Source organism: Sceloporus occidentalis, unplaced genomic scaffold (genome assembly GCF_023333645.1).
Source record: "Sceloporus occidentalis isolate IW3139 unplaced genomic scaffold, rSceOcc1.0.p SCAF_561, whole genome shotgun sequence".
Taxonomy (NCBI): Eukaryota; Metazoa; Chordata; class Lepidosauria; order Squamata; family Phrynosomatidae; genus Sceloporus; species Sceloporus occidentalis.
This window is the reverse complement of record NW_028317541.1, coordinates 9281-29401: the sequence shown is the minus strand read 5'-3', so window position 1 is coordinate 29401 and position 20121 is coordinate 9281. Positions and strand designations below refer to the sequence as shown.

Below are 20121 nucleotides of genomic sequence, written 5' to 3'. Positions count from 1 at the left end.
AATAGGAGAATTTAATCTTGTCAATTTCGTTACAGAGAGTTTAGGTAAATTCAACCCATCCAGAAAAGAATTTATCTGAGTTGTTTTTGGTTGTATCTGGTAAATTATACAGTGAAGTGTAATATGACCTAAAAGCTTCTCCGATTTGTTTTGGAGTTGAATAAATTTTACTACTAAACACAATTTTGTTTATTCTGTTTCTATTCGTTCGATTTTCTATTTTATTTGTCAAATTCTTACTAGCTCTATTGCTGCTGTAATGCCAGTCTTGTTTAAGTCTTAATAAGCATCTATTAGTCTTCTCAATTAAATTTTCTTTAATCTTAGATTGAATAGATCTAATCTCTCCAGAGAGCGAAACCGACGGATTTTGTTTATTACTAGCTTCAAGTTTCGCTAATTTGATACAGAGGTCTGATAGGGTTGAACCCTTTAATTTCTTCACCCCTGCTCCATGTTTTATAAGAAACCCTCGCATAGTGCATTTGAAAGAGCACCATAGGATTGTGTCGGAAACTTCTCCGTTATCGTTCATTTCTATAAACTCTTTAGCTAGATTAGATTCTTTAAATGTTGGAGATCATAATAAAGATTCATTAAATCTCCAATTGGATCTTGTTCTAAATTTGTCTTTATTTTTAATTTCTATAATAATTGGAGCATGATCCGACCATGCTTCTATTCTATTGATTTGCTATCTGTAAAAAATTTATCAATTCTGGAATAGGATTGGTGAACCGATGAGTAAAAAGTAAAATCTTTCACAAAGGGATTATTTGTTCTCCAAATATCATATAAATTATTGCGAGCAAGGCATAATGCGAAAGATTTAGCTAGAAATTTCAATTTTGTATCGGGGTATAAACCATATCTTAATCCTTTTATCTAATTTGACGTCTTGAATGCAATTCATATCACCTCCTATCACAAGAAAACCTTTTGTCATTTCATGGACCCGGTCGAAAACTTTATCTAGGAATTTGACTGTAGACGTATTTGGGGCATATATATTTATTAAAGTATAACTTACGTCGTTCACCTTGCATATTAATATCCCATATCGACCTTCACGATCACACTCGTAATGTAATTTTTCCAATGAGTTTCTTGTGAGAAACATATATCGATTTGTTCTCGCTTCATCGTGTCATATAAAAACGCCCTTTTGTGTGGAGAGTTCAAGCCTTGACAATTAATAGACATCAGTCTAAGTGTCATTTAATTGAGTTACCAACAAATCCTTTCCACCTCAGTTTGCCGTCTAAACATACTTTAACATACACAAAAGACCCATTCATACAACTTGTACATGAAAATAGATCATGCACCATTTGCCCTGACTCTATATAGGGCCAAATCAAGCGTAGGTGCCGAATTAGAACCTCAAGAAAAAAGCTGAATCTCCAAAGAGAGAAAAAAAAGAGAAAAGGCCGTTCCATGTTGGTGAAGTGGCTTCTTGTAGTGGTCACTCGTATTGTGCTTCCAATGTGATTTGTGAAGAGGAAGTCTTCTTAAAAATTAATATTGTAAATCTATCAGATGTTAATAAGTTATGTATGTGATATGTGGATTCAGCGCTGTGGAATATGATGGAGCTATATAAATAATAATAATAACACATTGTACAGCGCTGCGGAGTATGACGGTGATATATAAATAATAATAATAATAACATTGTACAGCGCTGCGGAGTATGATGGTGATATATAAATCAATAATAACACATTGTACAGCGCTGCGGAGTATGATGGTGCTATATAAATAATAATAACACACATTGTACAGCGCTGAGGAGTATGACGGCGATATATAAATAATAATAACACATTGTACAGCGCTGCGGAGTATGACGGCGATATATAAATAATAACACACATTGTACAGCGCTGTGGAGTATGATGGCGATATATAAATAATAATAACACATTGTACAGCGCTGCAGAGTATGATGGCGATATATAAATCAATAATAATAACACACATTGTACACCCCTGCAGAGTATGATGGCGATATATAAATCAATAATAATAACTAGACTTGTGCATTCATATTCGGGCGAACGTGAATAGTGCGTTTTCATTGTTCAAAACAAAAAACAAGGAAACGAAGAAGGCGGCGACAAAACGTACACGAAGACGCACAAAATCTTCATTTCTTCATTTTCGTCTTCGCGGCGCGCCTGCCGATTTTTCAAAGAAGAGGAGGACACAGATTGAGTGAGCTGATCTCCGTTTGTCCAATCAGCTCAGTCTCGTGACATCATGCTGAGGGCTCGTCCAATGGCTGTGCTGTTTTTTTTTAAATAGGAAGCAGTCTATATAAGAGCAGAGCTTGCATGGAATCCATTTGTTTTCGCTGTGACTGCTGCGTGCGAGCGTTACAGAGAGAGAGACTGTTCTGCGTGAGACGGGTAATCCTCCGCCTGCCTACTCTTACTGAAGTTGGATTTCTTTCAGTACTCGTGTCAGCTGTGTAGTGTGTAGTGCTGTCGAGCTGGCAGTTTGCTGCACTGCGGTGCCTGTTAATTTTTTTAACTGGATTTTGTAATTTCAGGACAGTCAGCCAGTCAATAATTTAGTTGAACTGTTGAGCTGAACTGTATTAGTAATGAAATAATATAATTTATAAATGTAATAGTAATAATATAATAATATTGTCACATAGTATACTAGTGTAGACGACCACTAGTGTGTTATTATAATCATTCATATTTAATAATAATATTATTATAATTTATTTTAGCTAAATTAGCTATTTTATATTAGCTTATTTAGCTTGAGACAGTCTGTCAGATTAACCAGTCCACTGCTACCCCTAAGCCTAACCTAGAAGTTGATCAGTCATGTAATTATTAATTAAATTAATATAAGAAATCCCTAATAATTATTTGCTTAGTTAATTATTATTTATTTTTTTTATAAATCTTTTTATTGAGTTTTCTGTGTTTCGTTTACAACAAAATCAAAAGCAACAAAGACGTGACCCCACAAGTACATCCCCCAGAGAAAACCAAAGGACAACATTGCTACAAAGCAGGTAGAGGCCGTTAAAGACAATGGGTGAAGTCACAGAATTGAGATCTAGCAAAACTTTGCAATTGGAGATACGCAAACAATGAAATGGGTACACGTCGAAGTCGTTCCCTAGCAGACACCAAAGAGAGAATTTTAGGGGTATGAAAGTCGATGAAAGGAACCAGGCTATAGATTCCCCTGTCCGCCCACCTTTTAAAGACACCAAGCGCAACCCCCTCCTGAAAGGCAGGATTATTACAAAGAAAAAGAAAATCTCCAATGCAACCCCATACGAATCCTGACTAATTTCCACGCCCTTATAGTTGGAAAAAGGAGAGGATCAGTCCTGACCTGCGAGGAGAGTTGAGTAAAAGGAGTGTGGAGAAGCGCCTGTGAAGCAGCTTGGGGATGGAGCTGTTGTTCGAGGCCGGTGTCAGCGTGTGTGTCGAGCGCGAGACCCAGTCCGCCGTATAACGGTACAAAGCAGCTAGATTATAATCACGCACCCTGGGCCCAAGCTGCTTTTATTCTTTTATGGAGAGTTGGAATATTGACATACGGGGTCTTTTGTCCTTCCAAATAAATTTCCTGAAAGCCCTGGTCAACAAGTGATCATCTTTTTTTTTGATGAACAATGGAAGTGATTGGATAAGATACAAAAGTTTAGGGAATGAAAGCATCTTAATAAGAGCCACCCTGCCCGAGAACGATAAAGGCAAATGCGGCCAAGCATGCAGTTCACCAATGAGCTTAGCTAAAAGGGGGCTATACTTTAAGACGTAAAGGTCATCGGGATCTTAACACCCAAATACGAGAGGGACCTCGAATCCCACTGTATACCCAAATCAGGCATATGTGGTGGTTGCTTATGTCCAGTGAGGCACAAAGCCCGTGATTTATGTTTATTGATAAAGAATCCGTGACCCGTCCGCACTCGTCCAGAAGGCCAAAGATTCGAGAAAGAGAGTGATTTGCGGATTACAAAAGGACATCATCCGCAAATGCATATACTTTTACAGTACAGGAGCCTATCGGTATGCCCGGGAGATCACGAGTCAAGAAGCACCCTCAATATCGGGTTAAAAAGTAGCGGCGAAAGAGGGCAACCCTGTCTCACCCCGCGGTGCAGAGTGATTGGTGGAGAGTCGAGCCCGTTAGAGCAAACGATAGTAGTTGGAGTATTATAAAGCTGGCGAATTAAAGTAAAAAAAGTACGACCAAAATGCTGAATCCTAAACAAATGCGCCCAGGACACCTGGTCAAAAGCTTTCTCCGCATCTAGGTTTAATAGCGTATATAAAGTATGGGAGGGATGCGACCGAGCAGCCAAAGTCGCCGCGATCGCAGATCTGATCCCCCTCACAGGATGCCGCCCTCTCAAGAATCCCAGTTATTGGGCGCATAACACGTCAGGGAGTATGCGTTGCAGACGCATAGCAAAGATTTTTGATGAAGTCTTCGTGTCTTGATTTAATAAGGTTACGGGTTTATAGGAATCTATCTGTGTCGGATCTTTATTCGGCTTGTTAATCAATATCGTTCTGGCACCCGTCAGCCCTTTAATGTCAGGATCATCCCGCAAAATGCTATCGTAGAGCGACGTGAGAGTGTCTGTGGTACGTGGTTGCAGGATTTCGTAAAAGTCAGCTGAATAGCCATCAGGACCAGGAGCCTTTTTATTATGTAGAGTAGATATAACAGATCTAACCTCAGACACCGAGATATCAGCGTCTAAGATATCACGTTGTGACGGACTCAATTGGGGGAGAGCCGCCTTTTTAAGTAACGCCAAACCCGACTCAAAATCATCAGGGGCAGCGGTGTAAAGTGGGGTAAAGTGACTCTGGAAGGCCTTATTAATAAGCAGAGGGGATGTTTCCAATCTGCCAGGGGCCGTTTCAATGTGTGATATTATGTCTCGGTCTCCGTGGGTGCGCTATAGTCTATAGTCAAAAGTTTGCTAGCTTTGTTACCCCATTTAAAAGACTTGGCCTGTGTGTGTTCCGATTGGGAGTGAGCTCTGGCCTGTAAGAAAGTGTCGAGGACCTGTTTATTTTGTTCATATTTAAGTTTAGATGCTGGCGACGGGTCAGTCGTGTAATCTAAATAAGCAGAACTGGTATCCGCGCTCAGGTGCCTAAACCGCTCGTTTAGCAGTATATGAAATGATATGACCTCGAATAACCACCCTAGCCGTTTCCCAAAACAACACAGGGGTATCAACATGTGCTATATTATAATCAACAGTTACCCCAAGTAGCCTCCAAGAACGACTTAAAGCCGTCGCTCACAAGGTGCTGAGGGAACCTCCAAGAACAGGTATGGAAACTCGTAACTTGCAAATCAAGGAGCAGAGTTACTGGGGCATGATCCGAGATTATGATATCTTCAATGGAACTATTTCTAATTTGAGGAATAAGGGAGGGCGTAACCAGGGCCGGCCGAAGACTTAACGCCGCCTGGGGCGAAGTTTAAAATGCCGCCCCCCGCCGACGCCGGGGGGGGCGGCATTATCTACCCCCCCCGGTACTTACTCTTAAACAGTCCTGCGGCGAGTCTCCCTGTGCTGCCACGGTGCCGGCTTGTAATGCTGAGCGCCGGAAATTCGCGTCACTTCCGGCGCTCTGCATTCCAAGCCGGCACCGAGACCGAACAGGGAAACTCGCCGCAGAGGAGAGAGAGAGGGGCGCCGGGCGGGTAAGCGAAAACCACTCGGTGCCCCTCTCTCTCTCCTCCGCTTCAAAAAAACCAAAAAAAAAACGCTTGGGGCGGCAAAGTGCCGCCCCTTCTGAAGTGCCGCCTGGGGCAATTGCCCCAGTCGGCCCCATTGTAGGGCCGGCCCTGGGCGTAACTAAAAAAAAGTCTATCCTAGATGATGAACAGTGGGCTCTCGAGACATGCGTGTAATCTCGGGTAGTAGGGTGAGCAGCCCTCTGGGGTGTCAGTCCGGGCAGGCCGACTCGGTCCCAGTCTGTCTAGGTTACCATCTAACACCGCATTGAAATCCCCGCCCAGAAGAACATCAGCAAAACAGTTTATCAAAGAAATGGTCATTAGGGACATTAGGAGCATAGAAATTAACCAATAGAAGCCATTTGCGGTCTATGGTGATATCCAACAATATGTATCTGCCCTCTGGATCTAAGACAGTAGAATGTTTAACGTAATTCAGGGATTTATGCAAAAGAATAGCAACCCCTCTGGAGTTAGATTTATCCGAGGCAGAGATACGCTCGCCTATCCAAGTATCCCTAAGGCTAGGTTTCCACTTGGGTTTTTGTCCTGCGTTTTTTTCTTGATGAAAAACGCCAGGAAAAACACTAAGAAAACTCCCACTGCATTCTCCTGCGTTTTGGCGTTTTTTCTGGAGTTTTTTCTGGCGTTTTAGCCTTTCTGTGAAAATTGCTTTTTTTGACCTTAGGCAGTTTTGCCAGCCTTTACACGTTGGGATTTCCCCCCAGCTAAAAGGGATTCGGATAAATGGCAAGTATCTGCCCCCTCCTGATGTCATTTCCTTGGTAGAGTTCTACGCCCCGGCGGACCCTTCTGTCTCTTTTCTGTGGTTTGTAAGGCCTGCTTTATTCCGAATGTCTGCTCCTCGAGGAAGATTGGCCCCAAATGATGCTGCAAATTGTTTGCTGTTGCTTTTGGCACGCAGGATCCCGTTGGTTTGTTTGTATTGGATGTTTGTTCCAAATGGTGTAAAATTCAATATGAACTTTGTTTTGCGTGAAACTGTTTGTTTCCCGCCTATTTCTCGTAGGTCACACAGATACCGGGTCCATCCTCTGCATTGTAACTGTGGAAAAAAACGCCATAAAAAACGCCAAGGCAATAAACCCACATGGATTTTTCATGGCGTTTTTTCTCTCCCATAGACTTCTATTGGAGAAAAACGCCAAGATTTCCTCGCAAAAAACGCCAGAGTGTCAGCAACCTGCGATTCTGAAAAACTGCCACAGAGCCCAAAAAAGCAGAAAAACGCCAAAGAGGACAGAAAAAACGCCAAGCAGAAAAACGCCAAGTGGATATGGCATTGTGAGAACCAATGAAACCATGAACCAAACATATATAACCTGGAAACATGTGTGTCACCAGAGGAGATATTCGGCCACCGGACCCGACCCCCCGCCGAGGAAGAAAAAGAAAAGCGTTAAGCGCCAACCATCTCGCTGTCATCTCCCCACGCCAAGTAAACAGCAGTGCGGACAATGCCAACAGTCAAGCGCTCCCAAGCCCACAAACCAATGTTCATGAGTCACTAGGAATCCGCAGAGATTGAGTCAGAAAGTCCTTAGCATGCGCTGGCGTAGTAAAGACGTGGGTATGACCATCATAGACAATACGTAGTTTCGCTGGATATAACAGGCTGAACTTCACCTTTGCCTCATAAAGCTGTCTACGTAATGGAGTAAACTCCCTATGCCTCTCCGAACCCATCCTGTGCGCTCTCTCAATTATCAGAGGTTTCTCCGCGGAGTACGGGAGATTCAAAGAAGTTGTCAGCCAGTCCTGAAGAGTGCTGAGAAGTTGATGAGGTTTAATAGATTCCGGAATATTAATGAGGCGTAAGTTGTTCCTGCGACTGCCATTTTCCAGATCCTCAATCCTGTCCAGCAGTCTTTGAATGGTCAGCGAATTTTGCGTTGCAGTTTCCTGCGTTTGGAGGAAGGCGTCATCGGTATCACTAATCCTTTGCTCCAGGGTAACAATTTTAGCTGAATTGGCCGAGATTTGGCCCAAGGTAGAATCTATCCTGGAAGAGAGTTCCTGGAGTCCAGCAGTGGCCACAACGCCTTCGCCACCTCCGCAGCAGTTTCTGCCGCATCTCGGGGGGCAGAGGGTGTCGGAGAGGATGGTGACTCCCCATGTGATGGCGAAGAAGGTGGAGATGCCTCAGACGGGCTCTCCCTTAACTTTGATCTAGAACCATGAGAATCCTTGGACGGTTTTTGAGTGGCCTTACCGGCGGTCTGTATCCATTCCGCAATAAAGACGCAGATGCGAGACAACTCAGCGTATAGGGAGTAGTATGAAGTCAGCGGGTAACGAGTCAGAGTAGTCTCAGCCTAACGAGGCATGATGCTGAAGAGCTTGATGAAAAGACAGGAGGAAGCCTGACGGCTAACTGTGGAAGAAACAATTGTGCTGGAGCAACTGGAAAAAACGTCTACAAGACTGTAGTAATCGCTGATGAGTATATGGCAGAGACATCCAGCTCACAAAATTGTAGTAGAGTAGGTAAGCTGAGGGTAAAACTGGAAAGTGTCCACAAGATGGCGGTATCCGCTGGTGAGTATATGGCAGACACAGCCAGCACACAAAGTAATATGGAAGCTGAAGGTGGAACTGACAGAGCACTGTCCAAAAAAGAAAAGAATCCGCGTCAGTCCACGGAGCCTGCCACTCACCCACACCGTCGGGAGCAAGGCAGGGAGCGGGAACAGCCTCCCCATCGAGCACTCGCCGGACCAGGCAGGCAGCCCTCTGGAACCATGGCAGTTAAGCTAATCTTACTAGCACTGGTGCTGTTTGCACTTTGTTTTAGCAACATCAAGAGACAAAGTCAAATTTTCTTCTTAATAGTATTAATTAATAATTTTGTTACATATAATTATTTTTAATTTCATTTGTTTTGCTCACCTCAGTCCATCAGTGGAGTGAACTTGTTGGGCTAGTGAGTGCAGCCGCATAAGTGCCGAGAGTGTTTTTGTTCAGCAAGCAGTGAAGCTGCTTCTGTATCTGATTTAAAGTAAAAATAAAATACTGCTAGTTAAACTTGAGTTAATAACACCATTTAGTGGCTTTTTAAATAACTTAGCCCTGTGGCAGACCGCACGGTGCCGTTGTGCATAGTTTTTCAGCAGTAGGACAAGCAGGCCAAGCTCTCTGTTATTATTTGGGGAATCATCCAGTAAAGGAAAGGCACCGGTAGCAGGCAGTAGTAGGGCTGCTAGGCCCACCAGCTCTATGTTTATTTACGGAAAACCTAAAGCACCAGAAGCACCTTCAAAGTTAAAGGGTAGCACAACTAGAACTTCTACTAGCCCAGTGAGTAAAAAGAAGTGCCTTTGCCCCCAGCAGCATCTTCCCCATCCACGAGCAGCGTGCAAGGTACCAAGCAGAGCAGCAAGAGAGCGGCGTTCCCAATCCAAAGCGATCTCGTTCTTTCTCACGGAGGCTTTTTGTAGATAATCCGCCTCCCAAGATCGCCGCCTCGACCACCACTAGTGCTGCATCTGCTGTTCCCACCGGTACCCGCCACACCATTTCCTCCTAGCACCACCTCTAGCAATCCACCAAGTCCTATATAAATATATACATTTAAAGACACAGAGAGGGCTGCACAGAGGCCACGTGCAGAGTTAGGCTCTGTTCTTCCTGCTCGCACTACTACTAGTGGTGGTCACGATATCAGTTTTAGCTCCAGCCTAGCAGGAATTCCATTTGATTTGGCTAATGAAGAACTAGACTATGAGCCAGAGGAAGTAGAGGAGATGAGTGGTCAGGAATGAGATTCCTCAGGGAGCAGTGTATGAGCGACTAGTGCACAATTTTCCCCTGAGCCTCCACCTTCTCCGCTACTACGATCATCCTCACCACCAGCAGTAAAACCTAGCAAATCAGGTAGTATTAAAAAAATTAGCAGTCCCACTGGCATTTCTATGGCCAGTACTCCTGTTTGCACTGGCACAGTTACCAGTGCCACCACCAGTAATGTAACTGTGCCAATAAAAAGAACAACCACTGTTAGTAGCAGTGTAGAGAGCCTAGAGACGGAGAGTGAGATTAATGTGCCATCTCCCAGTGTTCTCAGAACTAGTCCTGCTGCTGCTCATCCACTCATACGACCGTGGAATAGACTGCTGTAATTTATGACCGGATTAAACATGAATTCTGCCGGAATGTTTAATGTTGATAAATGTAAAATAACGCACTTGGGTGTTAAAATCCCAACACAGAATACAGCGGCGGGGACACGGATCTGTCAGCGACAACGGAAGAGAGACTTAGGAGTCCTTATTTCTGATAGCTTAAAGGTAAGCATCGCAAAATGCACGCAGGGCGTGGGGTATATAGCGAGGGGCATTAATGGCAGGAAGAGGGAGAGGGTTCTGCCACTTCACAGACCTCTGGTCAGACCTCACCTAGAGTAGTGGGTACAGTGCTGGAGACCCCATCTCCAGGAATACAAGAGATAAAGTTATTTGAAAGGAAGAGCAACCTCAAGATTGTCTCTCCACCGAATGTATCGCTTCGTCTCAGTCTCTCACTTCTCGTCTTGTCAGACCCCTTGAATTTATGTATTAAGCGCTGCGTAGATTGTTGGCGCTATATAAATAAAAAGAATAATAATAATGTTAGAAAAAGAGGTCATGGTCTAAAACTAGAGCTTAGATGTAATGGAAGTTCTTCTTTACACAGAGGGCAGCAGATAAGTGGAACAGCCTCCCAGCAGCAGTGGTGAAGGTTAATAGAGTAAGGGGACATGGGATAGACATAAAGCTTCCCTCACTATAGGACCCGACCTGAGCCTTATTGGGTTTAACCCCCTTACAAAAAACGGGCAACTGCCGTCACGTGGCAGACGGGGGCCGACACATGCCGGACGGCTCTGAGTTTCTATACGTTGTGTTCTCCCAAGCTCCCGCTCACTGTTCGTTTTGTAGCCTGCAGGGGGCGCCAGCGGCAAATGGCTGATATTAAGGCTGGGAACGGCTCATGGGCTGTCGGCTAATCCACAACCCCCTCCGGTTAGTAAGGCATAGAAGGCATCGAGCGGAATCACAAAGGCTTCGTATCCACACGACAAAAACATTCCCTCGGAAGTCTGGGGAGGAATAAATAAAAACTGGGACAACAAGTAAAATGATTACAATCTTTACTGATTTATTGTAAGACTTTAGCCCTTTTTATATCAAGGAAGAGGACTGCTGAAGAGCCGGTACTTTACATCATGGTTCAAAAAAGTGGAATTGTGCAGCTGTTTACCAAAAGTTAAGATTTTCTGCTTCTAAAGTTGTTCGTGTGACCGAGCCGGGGAGGGGGGGTGATAACGTGACATGCGCCGGGCCTCACGTGTTACACCCCCCGGAGAGGGTCCGGGCCGGCCGAGAGCTTCCGGGAAGGCAGAGGCGTGTTAAGGCCGGGGTTAGTAGATTCACAAGAAGAGGCCAATATTTCAGCCTCCGGCTGATGTCTTGGGGGTTAGTCGGCGGCTGCGCGCCTCAGGGTTAGTCGGCGGCCAGGATCCGGGGAGAGGACGTTCCCGGGAGCGGGGGTTTGGCACGTGTCTACAAACAAGGGGGATTGGGGGGGGGATCTCTACGCTCTCCGCGATCGTCCAATCAGGACAGCGGATGCAGGGAGGACGGTGCGGATCGGCTGTCTAGGAATATTCCCGGGTGAATTTCTGGTGGAAGTCCTTCAGCCGCTCCAGGAGAGCCTTCAGCTTGTCGGCCGGCGGCAGGATGGTCATTCTGTTGGGGGAGAAAGGAGAGATCGTACAGAGCGACACACGCCATGGCGGGGTACAGAGCGACATACGCCATGGCCGGGTACAGAGCGACATACGCCATGGCCGGGTACAGAGCGACATACGCCATGGCCGGGTACAGAGCGACATACGCCATGGCCGGGTACAGAGCGACATACGCCATGGCGGGGTACAGAGCGACATACGCCATGGCGGGGTACAGAGCGACATACGCCATGGCGGGGTACAGAGCGTCTGCACCGAACGTTCAGCAGGTCAGTAACATACAGGGCCGGCTGCCCAGCCGGGTGGGTTACGGCCAGTGGTGGCCCAGGCTGGGTGAAGGCTAGCAGTAGCGTGGAGCCCACCCACCGTTTTGCCCCACGTACCTGAAGTGGTGGGTTCCCTCTCTCTGGCCGAAGCCGCTGCCGGGTACCACGCAGATGCCCGTCTCTTCCAGCAGCTTCATGCAGAAGAACATGTCCGGGGCCTGACCCTCTGCCTGTGGACGAGACGCACCTTATTACGTGGCTCGCTCTGGGGAGCTGACACTCTACACCTTTTACCCCTTTAGTCCTAGGACTGGGGCGTCAGAAGTAGGTGGATGTGGGGCAGCAGGGGGCGCCGTTCCCCATCACACTATATACAGCCTTTGAATGGGGGGGCAGTAGGGTTAAATCATTCTATAATGCCCCGTCCCTCTCTCTACCTCCGCCAGTTTGATGGCCTTGTCCGGGATCTCGATCCTGGGGAAGGAGTACATGGCTCCCTGGACTGGATTACAGCAGATCCCCGGGGCCCGGTTCAGGATCTCCTCGGTCAGACGCGCTTTCTCCGCCAGATTTCCCAGCACCTCCTGTTTTTCCTGAGGAGACAAGAGACTCGTTACCACCATGGAGATGGCTGGGGCACGGCCGACTAAACATCGCCAAGAAGCCTGGGGGGAGCGGAGAGCAGACCCCCGGCTCACTTACTGCCGCAAACTGTTTGTAGGAAGGATCTCCAGGCTGAGGGGGGCTCACGACTACATCCAGCACGGCCTGCCCTGGCACCGGGGGGCACAGACGGACAGACACCAGTTTGGTCAGCTGATTCTTTACGGCGGGGTCCATATTAATCACCTCCATGTAACCGCCTCGGAATCCACACCTGGCGAGACAGGAAGTTTCCGTTAAAGGGCGGCATTGGAGGCGGGAAGCCCCGGATCGCCCGTCTCGCCCGCTGCACTTACTCGCCCATGAAGCCCTTGGAGGTGGAGTGGAAGGACGCCAGCTCCACCACGTCGGAGTACTTGGGCCCCATCTCAAAAAGAACCTTCTTGAAGGAATGGAAGGCGCAGCCCTTGGCGTAGACGTTATCTTGGTAAACCTGGAATCAAGGAACAGAAAATCGTGAAAGCCTCGGCGATGGGGTCACCCAACGCGGGTCACCCGGGGTATCCAGCACGCCCGCTGCCCTCCCTGGTAACACATGAGCATAACCTGGAGCCCTTAAATCAGTCGTCGGCCATATGTCTATCCCACGCATGTTTCAATTCCTTCACTGCATTACCCTCTACTACTTCTGCTGGGAGGCTGCTCCGCTTATCTACCCCCCTCTCAGTAAAGAAAACTAACTGCTGCTCTCTCCCTGTCTCGGGTCTCGTGGAGGGTCGTTCCACACTCGGTTCTCTACATGAGGTTCTCACGCACGCTCCTGATCACTAACCGTACCAACAAAACCACCAGAGCCCGAGGCATCCCCTCCAAGCCGTCGCATTGGGGGCATATTCACTAAACGGTGAACCTCTAACCTCAGGCATCATCCCGCTAACAGGGCCGGATAATGCAGAGGGAGGGCCGGCCTGGACAGACGCACGTACCTCGTCAGCCATCAGGAACAAGTTCTCTTCAGCAGCGAATCGGATCACGTCTTCTATACACTTCCTGCTCTGCACCTGACCTGCCGGGAAACAGCGCAGGGGGTGAAGCCGCCGCCGGCAGATTCATTTTACATCGGACACCACCAACAATATTCACGATGTGTGGAGGGGGGGCCCCGGCTGTGGGGACCCCGTCGTGGAGGCCACACGTACCTGTGGGGTTCCCGGGGTTAATGATACAAAGCACTTTGGGGTCGCAGTGTTTCCTGGCCTCCTCCAGCGCCCTCCTTAACTCCTTAATGTCCAGAGCCCAGCAGTTCTCCTCGTCCAGGTAATAATTCACCTGCACGGCGTCCAGCTCGGCGATGGCTGCCGAATAGAGCGGGTACTGCGGGATCGGGATGAGGACGCCGGTGCGAGTCGCCCCGTTACCCGAAACCAGCAGCTTCAGCATCGTCTGGACGGGGCGGAAACAGAAGGGGAGCCTTTAAAGCGGGAAGCAGACATACAGGCCCCGCCGGCAGATCGGCCCCATCCGGCCCCTGTAACGACTCAAACCATAACCAGCCGTGGGATTAGATTCAGAGCCATATGCCTACCCCATGCATGTTTAATCCCCTCACTGTATTACCCTCTACCACCTCTGCTGGGGGGCTGTTCCTCTCATCTACCACCCTCTCAGTAAAGTGGGGTTAAAGGAAACCGGATAAGCATGAAGGTAAAGGGATGTGGGGCTGTAAGAACAGTTGGCGGCATTAGCGTAGGGTTACGCAACACCCAGGGACAGGGCCGAGCACAGGACTCAACAGGCCTCCAGACGATGCGTTATTTGTTGCCCCCGAGATGTTAGGAGGAGAGACAGACGGACAAAGGACTAAAAGAATAAACAGAGCGGCAGGAATCTGGCAGCGAGACGCCGGGAGACGCCGCGAGGAACGTCCCGAACCCGAGACAAAGACAGTAAGAAAGAACAGAGCAGAGTCAGCGGTGCGGCCGTGCCAAGCCACGGGACAGACGGCACGTGTGCCCACCCCGCGAGTGACCCATTTAACGCGGAACGCAGCGCTACACCACCCGTTACTGGCCCCAGCTCCTGCCCCGCCGGGGTAACTGATCCGTTCAGTGGATGAGGAAACTCACCACGATGGAGTCGCTGGCCCCGGTGGACAGGTAGATGTTCTCCGGGTCGGACGGGATTCCACCGTCTCGCTTCTCGATGTATTTGGCCACATCCTGCCGAACGACTTCCACCCCTTGGCTGGCGCTGTACGACCCTGGGGGGGGGGTTGGGGTCACATCATTAGAGAACTGCCCCTCAGCCGGGCAGCACGGGGCAGATAGCGAGGCGTCAGGGGTAACGGGAAGGAAAGACACGGAGCAGCTGCCCCCCGGACCTGCAGAGGAGACCCCGGTGACCTCCAACCCGATGGCGTCGGCAGCCCGCCAAACCCAAGTCCCCGCAAACCCCGTGGCCCCCCGTCGCACCCACCTATGCTGTGGCCCCCGCACGCCTGCAGGATCCGCGCCGCTTTCCGCTTCACGTCTTCCGGGATCTTGTTATCGTTCAGGAGCTCGGGGTACAGACAGGCGGCCGTGACCTGGACAAAAGGGAACACGCGTCAGGCGTGACCAGAGGGGGAGCGAACACGCAGCCCCCGGGAGGGTCCCCGTCACCGCGTCCAATGCCGGGCAGGCGCTTACCTGGCGAAGGAACGTGATTGGCTTCTGGCCCATGGCATGCGCGTCTCCAATGTTGGCTTTGATGACCTCCGTGAACGGCTTCTTCACACCCTGCGGGGCAGAAAAGTTCATTAAAGAGGCAACAATGGCTTCCACCCCAGGGGGGTCCAAACTTTTAATAAGGGCAAATCACCCCCCCAGGACACCGTATAGACTCAGGTAACGGAGGGGCCCGGGGCCCCGCAGGATATATATCATGCAGAAGGATTTAAAGTGCAGTGCTGAATGGGTTAACGGCGGGGGGTGGCACAGGGGTGGTAACGGGTACAGAGGGCAAAACAACAACCCCGGATCCGGAGCCGCCTGTGTCAGCAGAATCGTCACCTGCGCAGGAACGTCTTATCTCCGAGCCAAGGTCAAGTTCACTTATTAACGAAACACAAACAGCCGGGGGCCGGTGCGGACAGCGCCCGAGGCTGGGATAATAGCCAAAGGGTAACGTGTTATACCAGACCCACCGGGCGGAGGATCCTGTCTGTACCACTCAACTCCGCAGTGGGCACCCGCATTGTGACAACCTAACTTTAACCCTTTCCACTCGGACCTGCGGCCAACGCCTGCTGCTGGCACTCCGGGGGTTAAAGCCCCGGCGGCGACCTCAGCCTTTAACACCTTCCGTGTTACTCAGATAAAAGCCACCGAGCAAACACTTTCACTGGGGGGGGGGGTACCCATGATTACATGGGCAACACGGCAAATCCCACCCGGGCCGACCCCCCCACCAGGAGGGGCCCCGCTCCTGTAAACGCAGGATAATCGGAGCCGGTGGGAAAAGTCTACCCCACAAATGATGCCTGGCAGAGGAAGGGTTAATGGTTCGAGACCCCCAGTGGGGCCCCTTGGTACAATGGGGCAGATTCTGGTTCCTCTTGGTTGCCATGGTGATGAATGGGTGCAGAAAAGGCACTGAAAGTGCTGCATGGGGGAGCAGAGGGGGCAAAAGCGAGGGGGCCAGGGGCTCCCAGAGGTCAGCTGGGGCATTACCCACCGCTCGCGAAGGGTACAAACCCCGGGGCACGCGGTGACATCACATGGACAGCGACTCCGGACGGCCCCCGGACACTCCTTACAGACATTAGGTGTCAACACATCGCCTGCAGAGCTTACACTCCAGCATCACGTGTTACATGTAAAGCTGGGAACCGGTTCCACCGGCCGGGGCAGATAATCCGGCAGCCGCTCCAGGATACAGGGCAGCCTGCCTAACCACATGTGACTTATCTATCTATACATTATACAGGGCCGGCTCGCTGATCTATACATTATACAGGGGCCGGTCACTGATTTACCTATACATTATACAGGGGCCGGTCACTGATTTATCTATACATTATACAGGGGGCCGGTCACTGATTTATCTATACATTATACAGGGGCCGGTCACTGATTTACCTATACATTATACAGGGGCCGGTCACTGATTTATCTATACATTATACAGGGCCTGTGACTGTTATAAACTGGCGGGTCTCGGGGGGGTAAAAGCAGAAGTCACCGCAGGACGGCGAGTTTTGCAGAAAAGTTAAAATTGGGGAAGGAGGAAAAGCCGGATCTGTATAATTTGAACCCAAATTTAGTGCATTGTGTGTGATTTCTGTGTGAAGGCGGCCGGGGGAGGGGATGGATAAATTCTGACTTTTCAGCCGTTTCCATAGCAACACAGAACTCTATTCCTCTGTAAGAATTTGTTGGTCCTGTTCTGCATGGCTACGAAAAGTCACCCCGGCCACAGGCGTTACCCCTGAACTTACCCCACGACTGACACAACCCACCCCTCGGGCTCCGGACCGAGACGTTAGGGGTTAATATACCCTGTAACACCCCGGCCTCTGTCACACAGTTTAGCAGACAGAGCCCTGAGCACAGAAACTCAATCCGACCCCGACATGAAAGAGTTAACACCCCGGAGCCGAACATCTGGAAGTGGGCGGAGCCTCAAAGATACACGTGTGCTTAACCCTCTCAGTGCCGGCGCGCGGGGGGTGTTTTACCCTCTCGTTGCCGGGGGGGTATTTAACCCTCTCGGTACCGGCGCGGGGGGGTGTTTAACCCTCTCGGGGGTAAGGGGGGGGGTTGCCCCGGTCCGGGTATTACCTGCTGCAGCTCCTTCTCCAGCTCCACGGCCCGGGTGACTATGGGGCCCCGCACGGCGTACTCCACCCGCCGGATGCTGGGGTTCATGGTGTCCGCGGTGAGGATGCGCGGCGCTGTACCGTTCTCACACATCCTGGGCTTCCGCTCCCGATCCGCCAGCAGCGACCCCGACACCGACCTGGCGAGGGACACAAGGGGGGCACTTAGTGGAATCTGCAGCCCGGGGCCCAGCGCGGAGCCCCGCACCCACACCGAGTACATAGCGGCGGCACGGACAGCAGATGCCCTCCGACTGGGGAGGAAAAACTTCAGAAACAAACTTTCCAGGAGCCTCACGAGGCCACGCGTGACACAACCACGATCCACAGATACCGCGCCTGCAAACCGCGAGAGAGAGAGAGAGAGAGGGAGGGGAATAGAGACAGCCCCGGGGGACACAGAGACACAGCCCCGGGGGACACAGAGAGACAGCCCCGGGGGACACAGAGAGACAGCCCCGGGGGACACAGAGAGACAGCCCCGGGGGACACAGAGAGACAGCCCCGGGGGACACAGAGAGACAGCCCCGGGGGACACAGAGAGACAGCCCCGGGGGACACAGAGAGATTGCTGCGGGGTGGATGTGCGGATCTCCCCCGGCGGTCTCTCTGCGCTCCTCACCCTGACTGTACCGGAGGGTGAGTGACAGCCCGCGGCACACGGGGAGGGACCAGTCCCGTTCAGCAAGGAGCTAAGGGGAGGAATAAGAACCCTAATAGCAAATTAACCAGAGAACACACCTGCCGGGTACGGAGCCAACAGCCTCTGTCTGACCAGTCCTGATAACGCATTATATCCCCTACATTACATACAGACCCGCCGCTGTCTGACCAGTCCTGATAACGCATTACATCCCCTACATTACATACAGACCCGCCGCTGTCTGACCAGTCCTGATAACGCATTACATCCCCTACATTACATACAGACCCGCCGCTGTCTGACCAGTCCTGATAACGCATTATATCCCCTACATTACATACAGACCCGCCGCTGTCTGACCAGTCCTGATAACGCATTATATCTCCTACATTACATGCAGACCCGCCGCTGTCTGACCAGTCCTGATAACGCATTATATCCCCTACATTACATACAGACCCGCCGCTGTCTGACCAGTCCTGATAATGCGGTCACATCCCCTACATTACATACAGACCCGCCGCTGTCTGACCAGCCCTGATAATGCAGGCACATCCCCTACATTACATACAGACCCGCCGCTGTCTGACCAGTCCTGATAACGCAGTCACATCCCCTACATTACATACAGACCCGCCGCTGTCTGACCAGTCCTGATAACGCAGTCACATCCCCTACATTACATACAGACCCGCCGCTGTCTGACCAGTCCTGATAACGCAGTCACATCCCCTACATTACATACAGACCCGCCGCTGTCTGACCAGTCCTGATAACGCAGTCACATCCCCTACATTACATACAGACCCGCCGCTGTCTGACCAGTCCTGATAACGCAGTCACATCCCCTATATTACATACAGACCCGCCGCTGTCTGACCAGTCCTGATAACGCACCCCCTAGGTTATTCCTTGCCCCCCCTGTTGCCCCCCCGCGGAATTTGAAACTACCCAACGGATTGCCCAGGACAGTCCCGCAATGAGACTAAGTCCCGGGCAGGCTCAACCGCTTTTTCTTTTTTTTGACGTGGAGGAGAGAGAGGGTCGCCTAGCAACCGCTCGGCGCCCCTCATTCTCCTCCACGAGGCCTCTACCTCCGTCGCGGTGCCGGCGTTTCATGCTGAGCGCTGGAATATGACGTCACTACCGGCGCCCAGCAGCGAAGCAGCGCGCGCCGCAGCAGAGCAGGAAGACGGAAGCCTCGTTCCCCGGCCGCAGGACTTAAAGGTGAGTGAACTACAACGGGGGAGAGGGTAGATAGTGAGTAGGGAAAGAGGAGTGAGAGGGGTTAGAAAGTGATAAGGGAGGGAGAAGGGGTAGAACGTGATAAGGGAGGGAGAAGGGGTAGAGTGTAAGAAAGGGTAGTAAGAATATTGAAATAAGTAAAGTCTGAATGAGTGAGAGTATGAGTTAATGTGTGGATGAATTGTCTGAATGAGTGAGGGTATGAGTTAATGTGTGGATGAATTGTCTGAATGAGTGAGAGTATGAGTTAATGTGTGGATGAATTGTCTGAGTGAGAGTATGAGTTAATGTGTGGATGAATTGTCTGAATGAGTGAGAGTATGAGTTAATGTGTGGATGAATTGTCTGAATGAGTGAGAGTATGAGTTAATGTGTTTGTGTGAATCATAGGTGTATAATTGATTTGTGGAAGGGGAATGATGGCACAAGCAGGGTGTTTATGGCACAGAGATGGGCTGTTTGGGGACAAAGATGGCAAATCTTATGTGTGTTACAGGGGTGCTGGCCAGGTTCTACGTGGGCAGTGAGGACGACAGGGCTGGCTTAGGGGTGCAGCCTGTGATCTATGCCTGTAATTTAGGGGTTTTCTATACCTTTAATCCAGAGTTTTTATGTGAATTCCAGTTGATCTATACCCGCAAAGCTGGGTTTGTGTGTTATTCTGTAGATCCATATCTGCTATGCTATGTTTCCATACATTATTTATGTATACCTGCAAATACAGGGTTAATATGTCTTGTTCAGTTGATTAATACCTGCAATGCTGTTTCCATGTATTTATTTGATCTATACCTGCGATGCTACGTTTCATATATTATTATTGTATACCTGCAAATACAGGAGTTGTATGTCTGATTCTGTTTATTTGATCTATACCTTCAGTGCTGAGATCACAAGTGAATTTCAATTGATCTATACATGTAAAGCTGGGTTTGTGTGTTAATGTGTTGATCTATACCTGCTATCGGCAGCAGGGTCTAATAATATATATATCGGCAACTGGGGCTAA

General features: G+C 49.6%; 1 protein-coding gene across 1 annotated transcript; it reads right to left on the bottom strand.

Annotated features, from left to right (window-relative positions):
* Nucleotides 1-11404: 11404 nt before the first annotated feature.
* Nucleotides 11405-17288, bottom strand: LOC149271112 (alanine aminotransferase 2). The gene is made up of 11 exons (XM_089507616.1): nucleotides 17187-17288; nucleotides 15054-15143; nucleotides 14842-14950; nucleotides 14493-14626; nucleotides 13566-13809; nucleotides 13353-13432; nucleotides 12723-12859; nucleotides 12466-12640; nucleotides 12201-12356; nucleotides 11881-11993; nucleotides 11405-11495 (listed from the first exon to the last, which is right to left on the bottom strand). Exons 1-11 carry the CDS (start codon nucleotides 17271-17273, stop codon nucleotides 11405-11407), a joined length of 1416 nt encoding a protein of 471 aa, XP_089363742.1. The 5' UTR covers nucleotides 17274-17288.
* Nucleotides 17289-20121: the final 2833 nt, after the last annotated feature.